The sequence below is a fragment of the Temnothorax nylanderi genome, unplaced genomic scaffold, assembly GCF_030848795.1.
Source record: "Temnothorax nylanderi isolate EJ_2023f unplaced genomic scaffold, tnyl_v1.0 TNYL_tig0021_pilon, whole genome shotgun sequence".
NCBI lineage: Eukaryota > Metazoa > Arthropoda > Insecta > Hymenoptera > Formicidae > Temnothorax > Temnothorax nylanderi.
Window position 1 is genome coordinate 1,832,730 of NW_027249083.1, and position 24,939 is coordinate 1,857,668.

At 31.0% G+C, this 24,939-nt stretch overlaps 1 protein-coding gene across 2 annotated transcripts in view; it reads left to right on the forward strand.

Moving 5' to 3' along the window:
* LOC139769304 (A-type potassium channel modulatory protein KCNIP1) overlaps window positions 1–24,939 on the forward strand; it is a 340,210-nt gene that overhangs the window by 210,072 nt on the left and 105,199 nt on the right. The window contains exons 1-3 of one of the 2 annotated variants that reach the window (XM_071700247.1): window positions 4,379–4,532; window positions 5,294–5,401; window positions 5,475–5,549. In XM_071700247.1, the coding sequence (XP_071556348.1) occupies window positions 5,311–5,401; window positions 5,475–5,549 (166 nt within the window). In that variant the 5' untranslated portion in view covers window positions 4,379–4,532; window positions 5,294–5,310. Of the gene's footprint in view, window positions 1–4,378; window positions 4,533–5,293; window positions 5,402–5,474; window positions 5,550–24,939 lie in introns of those variants that run through there. The other variant, XM_071700248.1, reaches the window with a different exon arrangement.

The following is a 24,939-nucleotide window of genomic DNA, read 5'->3' on the forward strand; positions in this document are numbered from 1 at the left end:
TCCGACAAACGGGCCCTCCTCCTCACTTCCCCCTACTACATTGCGCCGCACCGTTTTCCTTCTCGTTTCTCTCTTCGTCGCTTCCATGCTATACGCAGTTCACTCCACGCTCGTTTCCCTTCGGTGACTCTTATCGGGGGCCATCTTTCCTTTTTGTATTATGATACCTCGAGGGTATGTCTCGAGAGTTCGATTCCACACACAGATTCTTACTTCTTCATCGAGCTAAACATTGTCACGATGTGACTCTCGTGATATAGCTCTCCCAAATTGTTATTAAGCCGACGGGATAAGCGATATGTTAGTGATTTGTTTTTTTAAGTGGCGTGATTATAACCAGATCACGAATTGAAGCGCAATCATTACTACTATTGCTAATTATTGAGATTGAACAATGGATCGGTTGAAGGATGGATAAAGGAAACGAGAGCTATTATGTTTTATTAATGTTTAATAAATTAATACAGAAAAAAACAAACATTTAATAAGTTTATACTATAGATTTCTGTTAATTTTATATCACGGATAGCACAACCTATTTTCTGTATACATATTTTTACATCGTTAATATGGATTTTTAATCTTATAATAATACTGGATCTTATAATAAAAGATATACGTTTAAAGGACGTTAATTATTTCAAGATTCGTTATTAATAGGTTAAAGATTCTAAGAAGAGATATCAGCTCTATATTTTTGTATTAAATTGTAAACTTTGTTGCAATTGTAACATCCGTTATTAAATTAAATGGTAGGTATTCAATAGCTCTAATGCGATAGCTCTTAACGAGACAAATACGGGTGTGGTATGCGTGTCGGTCACTTCTGCGTCTGCAAAAATGAGCGTCTAATTAAATTCGTCTGTGTGCGAACACGTGTTTCACGCTCTTACAAATAGTCAATGGAGGCTGCGACTATCGTCGAACCGCATGGCGCACCGTTTGCTGTCGTCGCGTAAGAGTGAGATACGAACTATGTTGAACGGGAAGAAGAAGAAGAGAATGAATGGAGAGAGAGGGTAGCGAAGGAAAAGACTTACGTACGTAAGAAGCGGTGGCACCGTTTAACACGGGATGCACTGGCGCGCTTTAAGTGTAATTACCATTGGCGTAATTAATTTAGCTAAAGAGCCGGCATTAATTTACTGCGCGTGTTTGATTTTTCTTCCCTTCGGATGCTCTTCTTTTCTTCGACTGCGCTTGAAGTGTGGTTGCGCACGTCAAGTTTTCTTCTTCCGGAACTCGCGTCTCTATATTTTTTGTATTTCTTTCGTTTTAGTGCTACCTCGACTAGTTATGTTCAAGTGCAGCAGATAGATTAAAAAAAAAATTATTAGATTTAGAATATAATTCAAAAGTGCATTGTGTTGTTTTGTTAATGTGTTCTTGTTAAACGATATGTAATATTGTAAATCGTAGAATACAGAATAATTACATATAAATAATGCATTAAAAATACAAATTGCATCATTCGATAATTGCATCGACCGATAATTTGTTTCGCAATTTGATTTCTACAGTTGGCTTGATAATTGAGGTCGAGATAATCGAAACCTTCGTTATTAAACGCGTGTATACACTTTACACGCGTTGGTAGAAATTGAGGCAATTTTTGCAGACCGCACAGCATGCGATACACCGACAAAAAAACAAACGTGTTTGAATGGTGCGAAATTACGATCCAAACACGAGACCGTGAAACACATGACGTTTCACGGCGTGTCAGCCTATTGACAACAAATATATTGATGAAAACTCACCTTCTATTGGCATTTTCTACCTATCTCTGCGCGTGAAAATAATTTAGGAATTAGCAAAAAAATTTACATTACTAAATTTAAGCGTCCATATTATCTTTTTCACTAGTGTGACAAGTAATAATAAAAGGACAATGGGTAAAATAGGCCGAATTTTTGGCCTAAAAAGTGTAACACAAATTATATATGGACGCAGTTCTGTAATGCGGAACCAACTCCAAAACCTTACTTTTCCGCTAGAGTAAATTTCGAAATATTAGAAATAAAATTCTGTGCCAATTAACGTTGTCTCAAATATAATGACCAAACTACAATCTTCCTCAAATACAATTCCATTTGTTCTAATAAAATTGTGTTAGGTATACAAAGCATTTAGAAAGTTGTATTTTTCAGATACAACTTTCTAAATGCTTTGTATACCTAACACAATTTTAAAAAGAAAGTAGTCGTTTTGATATATGTAGAAAATCTGTGAAAAGAATGAAAAGATGTTTTATAACTCAGACTTGTGTCCTTCAACGAAAAAGCCGTTTCGAATGAAAAATTAAGTAAAATAAATTGAAAATATTTCCAGCAATATATTTTTCAATACAACGAGACCCCTTGCTTGCTAGCGCTGCATAGTTTCGAAAAAGTGAGAAGGACATTTTCTCCGAGACGACCGAGACGATGGTGATGATAATAACGACGTATCTTAATGCAAAATATTTAATATTTCGGATTTTACATCGCAATATTTCCGCTCGTAGGACGACGTAGACGAAAAATAAAAACACTTTTATTATATAATTCAAACCTAAGCTATTGATTAAGCCTCAGAACTTGATCGGTCTAGCCGTTATTGAGATGCAAAAATTATTTTTTTAAGAAAATTTTACTTTATTACATTATTCCTCCAAATTCTACTTTTTTCCATATCGTAGCTACATATTTTATCTTGTTACTTTCTAACATTAAATTCTCTTTGTTATTCTCCTTTTGTTCCAACGCTATTTAATTTATCAGATGTTATTTTTTGTAGTCTCAACCTGTGCATATATTCTTTTTTATAATTATGCTCACGTTCTTTTCCATGCTTTATCTATTTTATGTTCTGTTTATTTTTCTGTTTTACGTTCTGTTCATTTCATGTTCCGATTATCACGTTTTTATTACAGGTACGCATAATAGCGGACAGCTTTGCTGACGCTTTATCTTTTGCTCGTATACCTCTTTCTTTTATGTTCTTTGTAATTAGCCTATGTAATTGTTCTATTAAAAACCAATCTTGTAACAAAGATATTTATAAAGAACGTTCGCCAATCTTGCTTTTGAATAGAATCTGCAATCTTATTTTCTCTTTCTTTTTTTTCTGCTTGAAAAAGAATATTCCTGTAGTAATGTTTGCTTAAGAAAAAAGTATATGTGAATACTATTTGACCTAGTTTATATACACATATAGTTTTTTCTTTAAAAATATAACCATTAATAACAACGTGTGTTTCGAACGTAATCGACAAAAGACACGATAAAGAACTAATCGACACTATGCGTTTAAAGGGCGCGATCGCAGAGTCCATTGGCACTGGTTGGTGGTCCAATTAGTGCAGCATCCGAACGTACGCGGGGTGGCGGAGCAATTGTCGCAGTTGAGCCGCCATATAAATTTCTCAGTACGAGGCGGTACGACCGTCGGTAGGCCGGTCGACTGGGCTAACTGTGCACACACAGTGAACTTTCTTGCGTGGTCGCCCGGTGCTCACCGCCGCCGGCCGGCGCGGTCGCTAAAGGATATTAAACGCCTTCCTTGTAGGCTGACCGATGATTGCACCGACGACAGTTACTATCTGGAAACTGCCGCCTCGTGCAAAACGGCAGGGACACAGAACGGCTATACAGTTAAACGTCGCCTAGCAACAAGGTTGCCTTTAGAGCGACGTTGAACGTCCGCGACGCACCCCATGTTCTCACGTCTTTGTTACCTACTTAAATGATAGCGCTGATAGTACTTACGAGCGTGAATGCCTACTGAAAAAAATTCATCAGTGATACAGCTAATTGAGTCTTTGAGACAACAAACTCTAACTAATGATTTGAAGCACATAACTCTGCATTATTTATGTGGATATAAATTTTTTTATCAAATATTTGTGTCATTGCTCTCGCGATTACGCGCTTAACATACATATCCTACAGGATTATTTCTGTCGCAAACATTTAAAAATCAAGAACTTAATTTATAGTTGTATGTGCGTCATATAATGGCATTGAATGGCAGTTTCATAACTGTGCTTTATTTTAAAATAATGGAAATAGTAGTAAGATCTGTCAAGGTAAGAATTTACTTGGCAACGCGCGATGAATGGCTATGTATAGAAAATAATCTCGTACCTGGTATATGTATCTCTGATATCAGATATTACTTGCTGTGTGAGTCTTTTATTGTAATAAAATACAAATGTATAACTACTATTTACATATAATTTGATTTCATCATTCAATCAAGAGAAACGTAGGAGAGAATAGTACTCTGACCTCTTCTGAACAGAAAAAAAATGTATATTTGCGTAGGAGTATCTGGCCTTTGGCCAAAGATCGCTCTTCTCGGCTACTTGGCTAGTCGTTTCGAACTGATTCGCTGAATAGCGTTTGGTTATCCTACAACCACCTAGTATCGCGAAAAGTTACTGTAGTTTGACTTTGATGTGAGTGTGTTTTGCGATAGGTGACAACGATTCGCGCGTACGGTACTAAGCTGCTATTTGATCCACTGATTTTACAATCTCACGACATTCGGTATGTAAATGTGACGTTTCTATTAAAAATAGAGATTTGATCACTACGCTGTATCTTGATTTGTGAGCACTAAACAATATGCAATGTACACTGGCGTACTGCGTATTTACATATCAGTTTGGAATTTAACAAATATAACAGTTCCCCGTAATATTAAACTATATCGCGATATTTTGGAAATCGCTTAAAATTCGTAATACTTGATAATTTATTACTGCGAGTTTTTTCAATAATTGAATCATAATTAAGAATACATATGTTATTAATACAATCAAAAATAGATGACAAATCGATTCATTATCAAAACTTATCGAAAAAATGGACAAAAATATTTTATAAAACTTATATGATAGTTTATTACAGCATTTCTAATATTACATGTACTGACAAAATAAGCGTTTAAAATCGCGGCGTCTGTGATGCTAATGCAATGTATAAAACCTTGTGCTAAATATATTCTCTCGATTGTGATACATGGAGTGCACATAAAGAGATGAAGTATAGGCGAACAAGATAATATCAATGAAATATGAATGAATAAATATCAATAAAAAAATTTGATTATTTTCTTTATTTTTACACTAACATGTAATTTATCATTACATATACTAAGTTCTTATTGTATTAAATATCTTCTAATCTTTTAATTTTTAAAATTAGAAATTTATGTTTATTTGTAGTAAATACTAATTCACGTCGTATTAATATTTATTTATTTAAACGATTTTATTAACATAAAATATATTGTTTGTCTTTTGAAGATACTTGTTCGTATATCATGGAAGAGGATGTTAACTCGGTAAAAAAATGTAATCATCAAAGCTGTAGAAGCAAAGAAAAGCCTGGTATAAGGAAGCTTTTCGGAAATGGTAAAGAAATATAATGTATAATAGAAATATGATGAATATTTTTTGTCATATTTTAAATATTTTATTGTTGCAGTTTGGCGTGGAATAAATATAATGAGTGGTGGAAGCAATCGCAGAGAATTAGATAATAATAACATTCACTTATACCGTACGTATATTTTTACTTATTTGTGAAGTCGTTAACTTTTATTAATATTTTTTAAATGTGCAAAATAAAATGCTTTTATTGTATATTTAAAACAGTATAGTGCCATGCCATTTGCTAACATTTTATCAACTGTTGGCATGTAGAACATGTAATACAAGATAATTTTATTTAAATCAGTTCTTAATTCTTCCATTTATTATTAATATAATTCCATATACAGTTATTAATAAAATTATAAATATTTTAAAGAATATTTTTAAAATGTTTACAAATTCTAAATAGCGTTAAACACATTGCCAGATGTCAGCACAAATCACTTTCTCGCACTAGCCAATCTTTATCAACAAATGGTAGTCAAGATTGCAATAAATGTGATAAACATTATATTTCTAATGCGAAAATGACTAAATATTTTCGAATAATATGTACTAGTAAGAGCTTTCCCCAGTAGCACAGTGACGTTAAATGACGTTTTAATGACGTCTAGAGACGTCTAGAAACGTCATTAAAACGTCATTTAACGTCACTGTGCTACTAGGGTTATTATAAATTGTTTTATATTATTATAATTTATACGAAATATATCTAAAAGAAAGAGAGTATAGTTTCTAAAATCTATTCTTTAAGCATATAAATAGAAAATATAAATTGTTATATTTATTTAAAGTTAAAAAACGAATTATTATCTCTGGACTATAATAGAAACATAATAACATCAAACAATATTTTTTAGTTATGTCTGAATTTTATTATACTTTTGATTTACATGATTGTAATTTTCTCTCTCTCTCTCTCTCTCTCTCTCTCTTTCTCTCGTACAAGATTACGCTTAATAAAAATACTTTTAAACGATATAACATTTAATAAAGGAAAATTTGTGCACATTAGTTAGTACTAGTAGTATATTTATTCTTATTATAAAAATAATGGAAATGTAAATACAAAAGAGGGTGTCAACAGTGGTCTTTCGAGACACGTCTAACTATGAAAATTTAACAAGATTTTCCACCAAATACATTTTAAGAATACATAATTCTTATCAATTATATAAACTCGTTTCTGCAATATTTTAAAACAAAGCTGGTAAATATGTAATATCAATATTATGTGAATTTATATTAATCGTTTAAATGCAGTTTTTTTAAATTAATAGTTTATAAGCGCAAAACGCTACTAATGCGACATTTATACAGATATTATATTATCAATATAGCATAACTTTTACAAAATTTCTTAGTATATCGATTTATCTTTCTGTATAACATATGCATATGAAATATTCACATATGTTCTAGATAGAACTTTGACATCAGAGTCAAGAATTTCTCTTGGTTGAAGTTTGCAGTTATACTCAAACTACTTAGAGTAAACTGTTAAATTTGTTTAGGAAAATCTAATGCAAATAGATGCATAAACTGTTATTGTAATATTCATGCATAGTGTCCCAGATTTGCACGTTTTCTTCATAATTAATATTAAAAACTATATATGCAAAATCTATATGATACAAAACTATATGATATGCAAACTCATGATCTTTTAAAACAAAATGCAACAGGCTACAAATTCTCTTTGGTCTACACTTTACATATTGTAACAGTATCAAGTGGAATTGTATAAATTCTTAAAATGCTAAATTTTTAGTACGTGGTGAATTTTACAGCAAGAAATGTAAAGTACAGATATAATAAATGAAGATGAAACTGTCAAGTCTCTAATGTACGATATGACAAGAAAATGCAAATTTTTGTAGATATTTTTCTTACAATATTATACGCGAGAAAAACAGGTGTAAGGAGAGAGAAAAAGGTCCAGACTATATCTTACACATTAATAATAACGCTGCAAAATATATAAACACGAGTATTCTACTACGATTAATAATGATTGTCTGACACAATCCTGACAAATAATAATTATCGCACTGCAACGTTTGTTTTATTATTCTCTGCACGTTTGTCTCATCAATTTTGAAAATATCTAATGTATTTTTATTTATATGATGTAAATACAGTTCAATAATTTATATATATATATATATATATATATATATATATATAATCTTTATATAAACTCTATTAGTAAAAGGATTTATTATTAAATTTTGTGGTTAACATTTGTTAGTTTTACGTTTTTCATCAGAAAATTTTATTATGCATTTTTTGCTGTATATAATTTATAATTACCCAGAGAAACTGAGAATTTTGAAAGTATTTTCTTAATTATTTAAACGTTATAACCTGCTGGCGCAGCTTTAAAGACTTCAAAGTAAAGCTAAATTTTTTTCCTTTATGCAGGGTGAAGTTTTGCTTGAAACGTATTACAGTGGTTTTTTACAATTATTTATCTCTTTAAGAGAATTATATCAAGTAATATATTCACAACTCTTGTTGAGCTTTACGAATAATAACGTGCAAGGTAAAACTCTCCCCTAATTTGCGTGCCAGATTCGCAACAGACTGTGCCCGAATTTATTCCTAGAATTTATTATGGTTGTCTTTTGGATTGCTCTTATTTGTTAAAAAATGTTTTTTATAATTTATAAATAAATGTGAATATTTTTCCTTTTACACAACTTCGAATATTGAATCTTAAGTAGTCGATATTAAATATAATATCAAAAATATGATAGTAATTTTAATACATTTTCCTAAATTAATTACTCATAAGAAAATTTTTTATCTTTAATAAAATGTCTTCACTTTTTTCTCGTTCTCGTTATATCTTACTTTTACATTTTTATCATTTCTGTTATCTCAATAATTGTACTTAGCTATAACATACAATAGTTATTTACAACATTATGCTCGTTTATTATTATCTTCAAGTTTTTCGAAAGAAATAAGATCGCGTGAGAATATTTTATAGCTTTCTCAGCTTTTCTTAACTTCTCCCTCCTCTCTTGATATTTTTTCCTTGTCCTAAGACGTCTGAATCACCAGCGAACAGAGGCGTTGTACTATTTATCTCCATCCTGACGCTCTCCTTATCTAACCGAAACGACTTCCACGTCTCGCCATTAATTCCTGCCGGGAGCCACAATTAACTTCGCCTCTGGAGCGAAAATAAAAAAAATCGTGTTGATCTTAACTGTCTATAGTCATGCTTTCCACCATCTATCTCTTATCATTTTAGCTAGTCAAGCTAGTGTATAATCATAAATAATACAAAACACCATCTGAGAAATTACACGGTTCAAACTCTTTATGGAATGTTTACAGCCTCTGAAAGATATTTTACATTTCATAATTTTATATCGATAATTGGATATGAATATGCGAAATAAAATTGTACCGCACATAATTTTTACATTTTTTTACATTGTTGGCATTATTATTTAGGAATTATATTTGCCAGTTTTAAAAATTCCAATCTAACGTAAATCTATATAAGAACAGATAAATGCGCAAGATGATGTGATTAATATATAGATAATTATATTAATATATAATCAATATATAAATATAATTATAATCAATATATAAATTCCAAAAGCATTTGAAGAAGTCAGCTTTGATTACGATAATGCTAAATTTAATTAAAGTAGAGAATAATAGCGAAAGTAGGACGATATTTAACGTTTCCGCTTAAGGATGTTTAAAATATCACATATCAATCCTATTTAGATCAAGTGCTATAAATAAGCAACAATCATGTTACATATTCAGGGTAGATTATTTCATTCAAAGTTGTTTTTACGCTACAATTGTTGGAACATGTAAACATATCGTAATCATGTAAATCCACAGTCATTTATGCACTAAATGCAAATTAAGTTATGAAGAGCACCTGTCATTTGAAGAGTTCTTGTAGGCTGAAGCAACCGTGCATAACATATATTTGAGTAAATGAGCATTCTCCTGATATGTTTAAGTAGCACTCGACACAAATGTTCATGCGATAAAGTGTGTTTGAAAGTACATAAGTACATAGTTTTAATAGTAAAAAAATTATAAAATATATTGCCAAAGGATATAAAAATAAAATCTTTTATTATAAATAAATTAAATTGAGACTCTTTAATTATATAAAGTAGTGACACAAAACACGCTTCAATTGTTTAATGTTTAATTATTTCATGTTCAAATAATAATTACGATTATTACATATAATAATCTATAAAAATGCTTGTAAAATATAAAAATTTAATAAACTTTTGTTTTAATAATAAACTGTCATATTATAAAATTTATTCAAAATTAACATTATGATTAACTTTTCGAATGTCAATAAATTGATTACGCTAAACAGGATACTTTTCAACTTTCTATAATCCATCAAGTACATATCGTAAATCTAAAGTCGATATTCGATGGAAGGAAGTAAAGATTATGTTCCAAAGCCCTCCTTTTACCGTTTTATAGATTTCAATTTTTTTGCTTCATTGGCGTCAATAATTCTGAAGGAACGTGCTATAGTTGACAGAAGCCAAATGGAAATCGAGGGTTGCACAGGGAGATAAGCCATTTATCCGCTTTCCTCAAAGTTCAAGGAATATAATATAAACGTGTGAAAATATATTAGCATAGATCCGTGATCCACTTTTCCTAAGTGGTTTGAAATTGAAAGGGGAAAGCTTTCGCGAAATTAAAAAAAAAATATTTCTCTGAGGTCACGAACATTTATGACTACTTTCAGTACTTTCACTGACAAGTTGCGGTGGTGTAAATAGTATAGCAAAATTTATCTAATATTGGCAAAAACTTTATTACCTGCTTCGCGTAAGAAACACACCTGTATAGTAGACAATACTTTGCAAAAACAATAAAGTTATAAATTTTGGCATGGATTTTTTAATTGCTAACTTTTACTAAAACTTATTGATTATAAATGTATTAATTTATCATGTTGCGGTAAACGCACTTTAATTCTACTTTAATTCTGATTCAAAGGAATAATATTTGGAAAGTAGAATAACATTTCGATACACCATAAAACGATAATGCCATTTATTTGATTCTAACGTCACAAGAAAATTAAATCCTAATAATCTAAAATTCTAATAGCCTTACTATTTAGCCCCAAAATATTTTGTACCTTTACCTACTCTGAAATGTAGCTTTTTAAAGCGTTTTGGTATTATTTAATATAATCTAATCTAATGCAATAAAATGCAGTTAATTTTCAGCGAAGCACATTCAATGTTATCAAATTCTTATTGTATACACAATAATCTTAGATTGCAAAACTGTGTACAAATTCCGGATCAAACAGAGAAATACTTTGATATATTGTGATCTAAATCGGTTTCGTAATTGCTTTGCCATTGCCACAATCCAAATTTTCATTGGTAACCGGTAGCCATCGCATTAAAGCCATTGCGGTTACCGTAAATTGGGGCAGACTTGAGAGCGTATCCAGCGGTCACAGATTTTGCCACTTGGGAACTTCCGGTATCGCGATGTGGCGATACAACTTGAGGGGCAGATTAAAACTGTCTCTGGAGGCTTACAACATCGATCTCCAAAATGCTTTAACTTTTGCCACTTGCACATTTCACCGTAGATTGCGTTAGATACTATGAAGCTAATGAAGCTTACGCGATATAAATGTAATATAAATTTACAATTATTGTTACCGGTACTGCTTTAAATAATATGTATACAGAGTATAATCTTGAAAAAAGTATTTTACATGCTAAAAATAGTTTCCCAAAAAAATCATGTTTCTAAATGCATTCGTATCTTCAACCTTTTCCCAATGCGGAAGGTAGATAACATTTCTTAACCGGGTCACCATGTTGAGTCCGTTGGCTTGATACATTTTATTGTGACGAGCATATTTCTACGATCCACAACGACAAAGCTCTGCCTCTCCGTCTATTCTGTACATCCGTCGACCGTCTATACAACCGTCTGGCTTTAATCGGTACTTCTATTACCTTCATCTCACGGGAGAACTTTTGCAATTAGCGCTGTGACAACTAGAGAATGTTAATTTGTGATAGTGAAAACTGTCCTTTCATCCGCGACACCGGCAATATGATTACTTTTCCTTCTGTATAAGACGGTTTGCTCGCCTATCTCTCGCCGTAATTCACAAAATCGCCAGAAAATGCCTCGGAACAACCCTCGTAATTATCGGAAATCGACTTGAGAGTTGTCAAGGTCCTTTTTTTACTCTTTTCTGAAATCGCGGTATTAGGCAACTCGAGATATATCCGTGCCGGAGTTAAGTGGGCGAATTTCCGTAACGCCACTTTATCCCGTACCTTAGCGCCAAATGCGTTCCCGGGAGTTCCCCTTTAATCGAGGCGCGGAATTTCACTCCATATTTTTGGCGGAGCTTCGAGCGCTAACATACGCGTTGGCGGGCTCGTCGACATGATGTATTCTAAGCACGAACAAGTGGGCTACGTATCATCGATTTCTCGATGAGAATAAAATCCATGCATGTAATGGCTACGCGGCATATCGAGCGACGCACATCCCCTCGGAAATTGGCGGATGAAGCGAGTAAAATGGGTCGCACGCGCGATTTTATGCGAAATCCCGTAGTTATTTCTGTACTTATCCCTTAGCTAGACGCAGAATCGCGGTTTTGGTTTCATCACGGGTGTGCTCTCATATCTGCCACCGCAAATTGCAACGTGCCATCTGACGCTCATGAAACGGATGGCCGTGCGATGATGTACGTCGTTTACAATGAAGCGAGATAAATGATGAGAAATGTATGAAAAATTTCTCATAGCATTGTTACAAATCTTAAAGCATTTAGAAAATAGAAAACGAGTGAAGAAAGCAAAAACCTGATATAACCTGATAAAAATTAATGATTAATAAATTAATAAACATTTTTTACATAAATTCTCGAAGACGAAGACGAGCATTACATTATACTATTAAATGTATACTGTATTAAATTATCGTTATTGTCGTTGTATGATTAAATTATGAAAACAAAGTTATGTGTGAAACCGGCGTTTCATTTCTTAATAAGAAATATTAATGCAATGAAGTTTTTGAGAAGCAATTAAGTGACAGAAACATACATTTATAACTACGTTATTCTACTAGGTATCTATTAATTATTCTATTTTCTGAAATACATTTTATATTTCGTAAAATGTGTGTATTTTTAGAAAGACATTTTGTTTTGTCGTTATTTCTTACAATAAAATTACACTTAGATTATTCTAGGTAGATTTCATCATTCATAGATAAGTCATATAATTAATAAGTATTTTTGTTATATGATAGATATATAATAAAATTCTGCATCGTGTCGCATTGCGCAAGTTTACAATACATGTAGTTTTTAAAATGTTTACGTTCTTTCGCATATATGTATAAAAATTAATATTTGCACGTTTTATTTCGAACCTCTTTTGATACCTACATAACTGGACCAATAAAATTTAATTAATAAATTTTATTAGATACTGTCTCTATAGGTATCTCATATTAAAAAATATTTTTTTTAATCTGTTCTGTGCGAAGTGATTCGAAAAAAGTGGATAGCGTCATGTGAAATACATTTTACAGATTTTGTGTAAAATGTCTCTTATCTTTATCAGATTTTACGGAAAATTGATTGTAATCTCAATATCTGATTGATAAAAAACATAAAGTTTTATAAAACGCAATAACGGTCATAACTATTTCAACGTTACAAATTGACACACACATATCAGAAAAAATATATCCATATTTAATTTCTGTTTACTTTTTATGCAGTGATTGGTTCGATACAGTAATATCACAATATTTTAACTATAGATTTTTAAATTTATTTTAAAGCGTTTTAATATCTTTTTTTTATAGCCATACTATATACATATATGTATACCTATTCGTGAAGTATTTATTAATTTCTTGTTTGAAAATTTTTGTTATAAAATGTGTACATTATAAACAGCAAGATTTAGCATATTAAAAGAAATAATAATAAAATTGGAAACATCATATGTATTTATCTGCGTATCGAGTTTTCATCACGTACTACTGAACCAATAATGTTTCTGTCATGGGGTTGCCAGAACGACTACCGACATTCTGCAGTGCATTGCAAACTGAATTGTGCACACGTCCACGTTATAGCAGTCCACGAACCAATCCAACTCAGCGTCGCGGGGAAGATAGAACCGGAAATAGACGCGGTTTCACGAGATTCTCGTTTGGCGAGTTGAAAAAAACGAAGCTTGTGGCCAAAGGAGTGAATCACGCGATGCACTCGAGACCCAGGAAATAAAAGCGGAAATTGTAGAGTTCAGTAAAATTCCGGTGAAAAACATTCGCACGTATGTGAGGCAAAATTACTCAAAAATACATACGACTAATAACCATTTCGATTTAGAATATAATTTAGAATATAATTTTTTAATGTTTTAGTTTTGAATTAGTCAGAAATTGGAATGTTATTATAGCAAAAATTTAAGTTTTGACTTTACAATTTTGTTCCATCATAAAAAATTAAAATTTTTATGCGACTATTTATATCAATCTAATTGAGAGGTATAAATTGCATAAATTTCAAAAGATATCGTTAATGCACTCTATTGCGGTGAAGAAAATACAGAATAGACATTTTTCTCAAACAAGAATAAGACTTTATTGTCGGGTGTTTTGATTGTATAAACTTACTAAATTGAAACTAAACACTTAAAACTTACTAAAATATATGTATATAGTCTTTATAATGTTCGGCATGGTTTAAATCTCATTGTAAAAATTTAATTGATTTGATATAATATGTTTTTGTCAATATTTTTTATTTTTAATTTGATTATGGTTTTAAGGATGTCAGAATTATAAATTAGAACAAGATATTTTGAAAAGGATGCTGTAAGATGGTGGAGGTACTCTTTTATTCGACGAAACATCACGTTTTCATCATCAAGTGAAACAGAAACAGCTTTGAAATAGCAAGTTTCGTAGACTTATCTTTTAAAAAATTCGCGAAACAACTTTCAGCGTGTCATTACTGTTAAATGACGTAAATGAAAATGGCAAAAGTTTGATTTTACTTTGCAGAGTCTCATAATTAATTACTCCCTTTTCTATTCTTATGTGCCCTTGCTTTTGCATTTAATCTTTAACATAACATATTAACAGATACGCTGAAATATTTAATAATTTTATATAATGTTATCTTATTTTAAATTGTTAAATGATTTCTAAAATGAGAATGAAAATCTTTGGTTGCTATATGCGTCGAAAACGAAAACGAAATAACTGTGCCTAGTATCAGAAATAGAGTCGAATTGAACTCGTTACAGGGTTTTATATTTCACAGTTCTCTCTCTCAAAGATATAACTACAAATCAGAAATCTTACGCACTCAGATTTTATTAATATGATATCTGTCATGATATATTCTTCTGTAAATCACGAAATATTACAGAAAGAATTCTTGCTTTTTTAAAATACTATTTAATATTTATCAACTATGAAAAATTTATGCTAGAAATGTATCTCAATCTCATTATAAACATTATATTTTACTAAAATTATAACAATGTAAGTTATTATACATTATAGGGATATTCTAGATATATTTATCTTTTGTGAACTTATTCGTAATTATTGAGTATATTAATTTTGTATTATTTTTGTTTCTCGCTTTTTGTATGTATATATTTTTTCTACCATTCGCTTTATTACGCATCGACACTTGAGCAGCAAATGGATGGCTGATTTCTCGTTATATCAGATAATTGAATTTCTCCTTGTTTGGTACGGCCCTTGAGAATTATTGACATAGATTCCAATATATTACTCGATTTCAGATTCATCTATTTTTCCTCAGTTTTAATTTCCTTGTGTGGAGATTTCGCATACCGATAATAATTGGGTGTCATTTTATCGTCCATGGAAAATCGGGAAAAATGTCAAGTTAGATCGTGATATTCTTTGTTAAACACTTTTGAGTTACAATTTCCACACACACACGAAATTTAATCACAAAAGATTATATTCTGTGAATTTAATTCCAATTTTAATACTATCAATAATTTAACTACAATTTTTATATATTTGAAACATTTCATAAACTATAAATTTTTAAAAAATTTTCAGATAATATATAAATATAATACCACATTTTTTAAAAGTACTTGTGCAATTTATATATAAAAAGAAAATAAGATATATTTCTATTCATCTCAATGCAATAAAAGTAATAGAATTATGAGAATTGTTATTCACATATGCGTACTTGTCAGCAGTGTCTTTTACGATTTGTAGATTTTATTTCAAACGCTCATGCAGTCTCTGCATGGAATTGTGGAACAAACTGGTCTTAATGCACGAAAATCTGCATTACAAACAACAGGCCATTATCACGTTTTTTACACTGCCTTTGTTTTCCGCGTTTTTGCGTTCGCATTCAGTGCAGCTGTGTGAGCCGAAAGTAAATTGTAGTTTTTACCGCCAAATAAATATTGTTCTCGCCAACTGCAGACAGGTACGAAGATTGCATTTCAAATAATTTGATTACCAGTTGGCGCAATCGTTATCGTGGCGCGCAGGTGATTTAATAAAAAATTTTATTCGCTATTATAAAGTTAAAAGACTTTTGTAAATACTTCATGTTAACTATGCAAATCTATATCCTGGTTGCATATTGTTCTCTATTTGATTTTTTATTGTTACCATGCAAATTTTATTCGTCACTTTTATAATAAGAGACACTTTTCACATACGTACAGGTTTGTCAATAATAATAATAAATGTGTGATGTCAATAATCTATTTTCTAACTGAGGAATTTCTGGCATTACGTGTCACGATTGTAGATTTATCGAGACACTTTATTGCCATAGTTTAATAAATGATATTTATATGGATGTGCTGTACAGCGCTATATTTTTCGTAAATGTGATTTGCTTAATGTATTAAAAGATTGTCTGCGCTTGTTAGATTTCCTGTATAATAGTTTATATGTCGCAGCTGCGAATGAATATTTGACAAAAATGACGCAACGTAGAAATCTCTCGAATAAATAATAAAAGTGTCGTCTAAAAAATCTCATGTATGCGTCAATTAAACTTTTCAACAAGAATGATTCATCGCGGTTTCGCAAGTTTTAACGAAAAACCATGTGTGCACACGTGCATCCGCGCGTAACATTGAGAGCTGGAATTTTGTCACTGGACAATCGATATTTGCGCGTCACATCATATGCCGGATACAACGTACACCCAGCTCTGTATTCAACGAGTTGCTTAGCCGAATCCCAGATTATACGTGAACGTGATAAGATTTCCGAGCTGCTGATTGTTCACAAAACCTTGTATGAGACCATAGGATTTTCGTTTCACCTCATCTTAGACCACTATCAAGAATATGGTTTTGATAATACAAAGGATCGTAATAGAAGCGATGCCATATCGAGATGTACTCTGACAGTTTAACAATAAGTAAGAAATGCTTGTTTAAAAGCATAAAACAGATTTAATATGTATTATTTACTTTTTATTCTTCTTAATGTATTCTCTTACCACACTATAAATATATCGTACAAACACATTTTCTGTATTTTTGAACTTAATATTTGTCTACTACGTTTTGATTTTAAATATATAAAGCTTAATTAGTGTCAAATAGAGTTTAATAAAACTTAAGTAGAGCTTACTAAAATGTCAATAAAACACTTCTCGAAATTCAAAGCCAAAATTGTATTAAACTAAAGATTCGTTTGAAGAACGGATTGGAGACAAGAGAGTTGCTCAAGTCATTAGTCTACCAATCATGATTCCTAAACAACGGAGATCCTTAATTTGATCCAAACTACTGAAATGTTATTAGCTACCAGGGAAAGTTACTAATGACTTGATTATTTCGGAAGTGGTGCAAGTCAATTGCGGAAATCTTGTTGAACTCGACACACTTCATTAGTGCATATCCTCACTTTGCACACTAAACTTTAAAATATTTTAAATTTAATCCGACCATTAATCCGTTCAATATATATTAATATATAATAATTAGAAATCTCTCTCTTATATTTATCAATGCATTAATTTATTTTATTAGTATATTCTTTGAGCTGCTATTTATGACTTTCTAAATAAAAATTGTTTTGAAATGGATCGGAAAATATCCTAACATATATCATGATTATTTATATCTAATTGATTACTTATGATATTTATATTTCATCCAAAGAAAATCAAGTTACAAGAATAAGTGAACTAAAATATCATTCTTATATCGACAGGGTCACCAGGTAATGTAAAAATGACTGCGGTCTTCTTAAATAAATGTTGTTGTACTGCAAGAAAAACTTCTGTATCAATATTAGCCAGTTAAAAATACAATCATTAATTTTTGGAATTAACTATCGATGTACGTGCAATTAAAAATGTTTTCTTTTTGATATATAATCTTCTTTTTGCACGAATGTAATATTTTATATATCATAATTGCTTATACATTTAACTATTAGAAGTTTAGAGCGCAAGAAAAATATTGAAGAATTTTATTTTAAATAAAAGAAGAGAATGAGAATGAGAAAATATGTATGTGTGAGAGAGGGAGATTTCTAAATTACATTATGAAAAATAATAAAATCTGATTTACCTTTCGACAGTATTGAAATTACGGATTTTGACGGAAGATTCGAAAGGCCTTTAATCTCGTAAATGGAAGCTGCGTTAAGAAGTCTGTGTGGCTGACAGCGCTGCAATTCAATATAGGCTCTACTGAACTGTTCATAGATCAAGCATCTCGTATGAGATGAATGCGGAGGGTCTATTGTCTCATCATATCCCCGACTTTGATCGTGGCATTTCATAGGTCGCAAATTAACGCGTTCGTATCCCGTTAAATGTTACCGTTCTCAGGAAATGTTACGTTTCACGGGGCCATTAGACACGCTTTCGACATTTCAAAGTATGGGACAGATTACGCCCATGCCTGCGCATTTTCGTCGCGCTCGATGCAAATTTATGGACGACCGCTTGCTAACAAATTCGCTAGCCACACAAGGCTGACCACACGTTGAGTTTCTCTACTAGACTTGCTCCACATGTTACGCAGCCTCTCGCTTGAATCAAGAAACGTTCGTTAATATGTGTGACATGATTAATTTATATTCAATTTACATACGCGAAAATCTAGAATAATCAAAGATACATTCTGCGGAAAACTTTACTCAGCAATTATATCTTTTTCCTACAAAATTTCTATTTAATTTTTTATTTATTTTTAAATTTTGTAAATTTTTTAATTAATAATTAAATCTCTGGAGTGAGTGAGAGAGAGAGAGAGAGAGAGAGAGAAGAGGAAAGAAAAAGAGAGGATATTATTATAAAAAAACTACAGATTAATCGGAATCAAAAAGTGTTATTTTGATTCTTATGGCTTTTACTATAAACATGATTGTTCATTTTTTTGCAAAAAATATACCTTGAAATCCTTTAGTAGGTATTTTTAATAAGTACATATTGATCCACTCGTTCATATTTACGTCAAAAAATTATTTCTCAATTTTTTATTGCGCTTTATCATTGGACCACACCACCTCTGCATATACATATATTAGTAACTTGTAATAAAAAGTGAATGTTGCTTCATTATTAGACAATATATCAAGTAACAAATGTATACACGTCGTTGATTCATTATTAATATTATTAGTGATGAACTGTTGCATAAAAGTTTACTCGATAAAACTTACCAAACTTTTTTCTGTCATCTACAAACTTAAGCACTTAGTTTCACATTTTGCTCCTGCAGTCTGTATGCAACATCGCTATAAGTATCTCTCTTCTTCTTTGATACGACTTTTATCATCTCAAACCGACTGAATTTTGTCTCTTCTAATTCTGTCACTCTTCTCGCCTCGGTCACAGTATCATGATGTATAGTAAGCTTTTTCTCCCATCGTATCATACGGGCACTCGTGGCAACAGGTTGCCTAGCAACAGTGCTTACCTCTTCTGGTTAACCACCAGGACCATTGCTGACGCTAGCGATAGCACTTTCGTTCCCATTTGCTCTCGTGGCCTTCCTTCGGTTATTTTGCGCAATTTACACTACGAACCCTACCTTTCTCCGACGCGAGCTTCCAGTTAATGTGCTGTCGGTCGACGGACCTGTGTTAACAGACCTTATCACTCTCCGAAATTTACCGTCTCGGAGAGAGTAGAATGGCTCTGATGACCCGCAGACACTATATCTAGATATCACTGGGATGTATGATAAGAAGCGGTCTCGCCTAGTTGAGTATGATCCCTCTGGGAACTGTTATGCGCTGGAACGAAGAAGAAGAGTTATTTAAGGATCCTTTTTTCCCCACAGCGCGGCGGTCTCGTAGAATGAAAGTTTTATCCAGCTGCTTTTGCTCGTGACTTTACACGATAATGATTATTTGGCGAGTCTTTTTTAGGTTTCTGCGGTGGAAATACTGTGGAAATTATGTGACACTCGATTACATACATTCCCAAATGTCTGTAATGTGGCTACTTACAGTTAGTTACAAAATATCTAATTTTATAAAATTAAAGATATAAATATAAATAGAATTACGTAATAATTGTTTAATAAATAAATTTTACGTAAAAATATATAGCATGTATAACATATATATATATATATATATATATATATATATATATATAAGATTGGTACTTTTACTGAGGAAGGAAATTGAATTATCAAAGAATATTCTTTTACTAATGTAACTATCCTTATGCTTATTTTTCTTCTCAGTTCTCCTACAGAGCTCATTTCTGAAATCAGTTCTCGACTTCTTTTTATCTCATATAAGAGAAGGGTCTTGTCGTCTTGATCGAATGGTCAAATGTTCACATTCTCTTCACCGCATTGTTCTCTCTCTCTCAGGAAATTTATTTTGATACGTCAGAGGAAAATATAGTCTATTCACAATAGAAGCACACTGGAAATATCGATAAAAAATCAACCATATTGACGTAGATATCTTGATTTAGATATATCTTGTTATGTACAAGAATCGTGAATCTATTGAAATATACGAGAATCTATAAAAGGTTACCTGAGAAATTATGGTCTATTGTGAAGGTATTACGAAGATGAATTGTTCAAATTTAAAACGGATAACGAAATAATATCTGGATATACGTATATATTTTAATCTTTTTTAACATTTAAACAATAAATATTTAGAACTTTTAATACAATTTAATAATTTTTTACACATGCAGATAATGATTGCTAAAATTTATTTACTCTCAAGTTTTGGAAATTATCTCAAAATTGATAATTTTAGAATCGAATATGTGTACATTAATCTATATTTAATAATGGTTTAATACACAACAAAAATTTTCTTTATTACATTAATCATTTATCTCAATTAATCTTAACAGGCTGCGGTCGTGAAAATTTAATAAATTGAATCAACGGATCGATTGATTGATTGGTGCCGTGTACATGTTTCGTAAAAATTATTTAAAAATATTGGAAAATGGAGCGTCTTTTATCTAGTATGCCATTATAACGTATATCTGAGATAATGAAATAGTGTAGTTAAATATATTTCACTTCTGACCTCTTTCCATATCCATGCATTATCTATGCAGAAGCTAATCTCTGACGCATCAAGTACGAGATGCACCGAAAGTATTCTTCCACGTGAATTTTACTTAACGGCTCCCGATCCTATCAGCGTCTTCTTATTTTCGCATTTACGTAACGGCGACTATCTTTACTGTTATGCTAAGCACAATAGAAACTGAAGAGAAAGAGAGTTCTCTCTTTGTGTGCTATTGTACCTATACAGCAAAAAATATACAATACATTTTTCAAAATTGTATAATAAAATATTTTTTGCTGTTAGGTCCTTAATATCTTATTTTATAATTGTGAAAAGTTAACAGCATAAAAGTATAATTTAAATTTTTTACACTAATATATATTCTCTTCTGCAATAAAATACATTAAAATATAATAAGATGCTATTTACATCGATCGATATAATAGATGATGTTCATGTCAATTTTCAAAGTGTCACACATTATCGTCGTGCGCATAAGCACGGCATATTTTACTTCGTTAAATATGAAGTATATGTTATTACGATAATGGCATTTTATAGAGTGTGTAAATTTTAGAAGACGCGTTGACGCTAGTCTTTTCACTATATCTAATCGAGTTATATCGGATTGTTGATGTTATTGCTCGTACATCATCGTGAAAGGAAGTAATATCTATGACACGTAATATATCACCGTATACTGCATATATTGTAATGAAATCTGCATAATACCTGTTTTGAGCGCATATCTTTATTTTATTGCATAGACTCTACAATAATATCATAGACGAGAAAAATCTCTTTAATTATGTATAAAGAAAACATATATCTATTATGCAAGTCAATTATTTATATAAATTTATTTTTGCAAAAATTTGAAACTATTTTATATTTAAAACGCGTGGTAAAATCTGCATTACGTATGCTACATACTTCTAATATTTTTATATTATTTTTATATATTTTTATAGAATGTATAAATCGCTAATATTGTCAGACGAAATTGCGAATATTTCATAAACGATAATATAGAGACTAAAAATTATAGTAAGAAGAGTAACAATATATTTCCGGATATCTTACGATAACACTGATATCTGAGACATTGCTGCATGCTACCGCCTTATATAAAATAGTGTTTGCAGCCTCATTTATATGCTAATCATATCATTTGAAGACTTAATGCATTCATTCACGGTAAATATCGGAGACATTTAGAAGTCTTGGTCTTTTACTTACAGGAAGCATGCATCTAAGTAGTCACTTTGGAAAGATTTTATATGGCTCAATTAAGACATTAGAAAAATGCTTAAAATAAATAATAGCAATATATATACATGTGATAATAACTTTTACAGAAATAATAATAATTATATAATAAATAATAATAATAAGATAAACAAGTTTCTACTGCTCAGTTAATTTTGTCTTTTAAGTTCTGTATGGATATTATGGACTATTGCAAAAGTATAGATACATTTTATTCTTTGGCTAACATTAAATTTAATATGCGTAATAATCCAGTTAAAATTAATTTGAAATTAATTTGAAATAGAATATTCAGCTATATTAAACCGGATCTAGATCACAAGCAAAACGAGTGAAATAAACACGAACAAACAACTTTGCATTCATTGAAGCAAGTTGTTCATTCGTATTTGTCATACTTGTTTCTTCGGTCTGGATTCTAATACGTCGTGGAAATTATTGATACACAATGTAGTGTTCGGTTTATGTTTGATTTTATTTCTGCGGCTTTTACGACGCGGAATATTGTATACACACGCGGTCATCTTGATATCATTCGCACGGTGACAGTCAAACGAGCAGGTATATTGGCGCGTAAACCGCTCTCTATTACTTCTCGAAATAATTCACCACGATTGTTCCTGCGAGTGTATAGCGATTACTAATTTATTTACTTATCTAATTCCTGCGATTAACGGATCGTAAATATATCGAGGCCTATAATTGAGAAACAGCTATTTCAAATAACATTTTTATCTTCAACAGAACTCAAAGAGGAAGTAAATTATGGAATTTTTAAATTTATTTGCTTTGTAATATTTATAGACGATTATTATTTAACGCGGTCGGTTTAAGTAACGAAAAGCCATGATACATCGACTATTGTTTATTAATAATAAGTTTTAAATACACGGATAATTTATTCGATACGTATATTTATTCTAAATATAATGTGTTATATATTTCACATACGGTACTTTTTTGCAGCGTACGTGTGCGTATATGTGCGCGCGTGCGTGCGACTTGTTATATATTGTTTTCTTAACATTCGCGCAGCTATAACTTAAACGAAAAGACAGCGGAGCAAACTGCTCCGTTATCGTTATTTCTCAATACGCAATTTTGACAATTATCAAGAGATCAAATATGATCATTGTACTAAAACGGCAATGCATGTGTGTGCATTTTTAAAAACTCTCTACTATTGGAAATTTATTACGATATAATTTATGAAATATTATATGAATTACAGCTTTGAACTATCATTACTTTATACCTACTCTTTTTCGCGGTATTCTTCCGACGAGATATAATGAAGTATATGATCATTGTAAAACGGCAATGCATGCGTATGTGTCTGTGCATTTTTAACAAGTCTCTACTATTGGAAATTCATTGTGATAATTTATGAAATATTATCGAGTGAATTACTGCTTTGTACTATCATTACTTTATACTCTTTTTCGTGGTATATTCTTCCGACGAGATATAATGAAGTATATGTTGTACGCGATTAATGCCGGGTGGGTCGTACAAAATACCGCGCGACTGTTATATTCTGGTAATTAGTGCGCGCGTGCGATCGTAATTACCCGTATTTTCGCGAATGTGTGTTGTGTGAGTGTCATAAAGAAGCAGTGGAAGATCAAGAGTGGAGACCTTAGTGGTGCCAAGAGAAGTTTATATATCTAAAAATATATTCGGAATAATGTACTTCATCTGCTAAATATCTAAATATCGAAAAAAAACAATGAAATAAAAATTCAATACGCACAATAATAATTTTTTCGAAAATTAATTATTTTGAATAGTGCTTAATTTGAATATATTTTACAACGTTTGTATACTAAAATTTCGCTGTTGCGCATCATATCGATGAATCTTAAATTATCTTTTATTTTAATTTAGAAATCCATGGATTTGTGTATAAAAGTTATATTAAATACTTACAAAATGTATATAAAACGAGTTATAAAGAAAAGAATTAAAGACTAAAGTATCTTAATGATTATTAATATAAAATATGTATTATATTATTATATTATATAAAAATTTAAACTTGCAATAACAACAGATTCAATAATGAAATATTTTGTATTATTTATATTTTGTATTTTAGTAAGAGTTGCCTGATGTTTGAAGTTTGAATTTATTATTTATTCCTATATTGTCATATTTAGAAAAGTTAATAATTTGAAAGTAGAAATTACAGTTATTTGCATAAAACCTGTGATATAACGGTGAATGGAGAATATATCAAAAATATTATAGATAAATGTAATTTCTCATAAATCCATCGTGTGAAATCCATTCCGTTCTCTCCCTCGAAATGCATGGGGTTAAAACAGATTAGAGCAAAACCCTAGACTATATGTACTATACTAGACTATGTAACTGTCCATCGATTTATTGCACACGCAAGAATGCACACATAAACCCAATAGAGCTTTATTACCGTTGGTACGTTATTGATCGATTTGGTCATTTAGTAGTACATTATGGTATATAATGCACGAGTTATTTAATATTTATAACAAAGTTTGAACTTGGAGGCATGAATAAAATATACATATAAGAAGTACATTATAGCTAAAATATATTTGCTCCATAAAAAGCGATAAATAATGATAGATGTATTTTATCTTATAGTTTTATAGTGTAATTTCGTAGGTGTTAATTGAGAT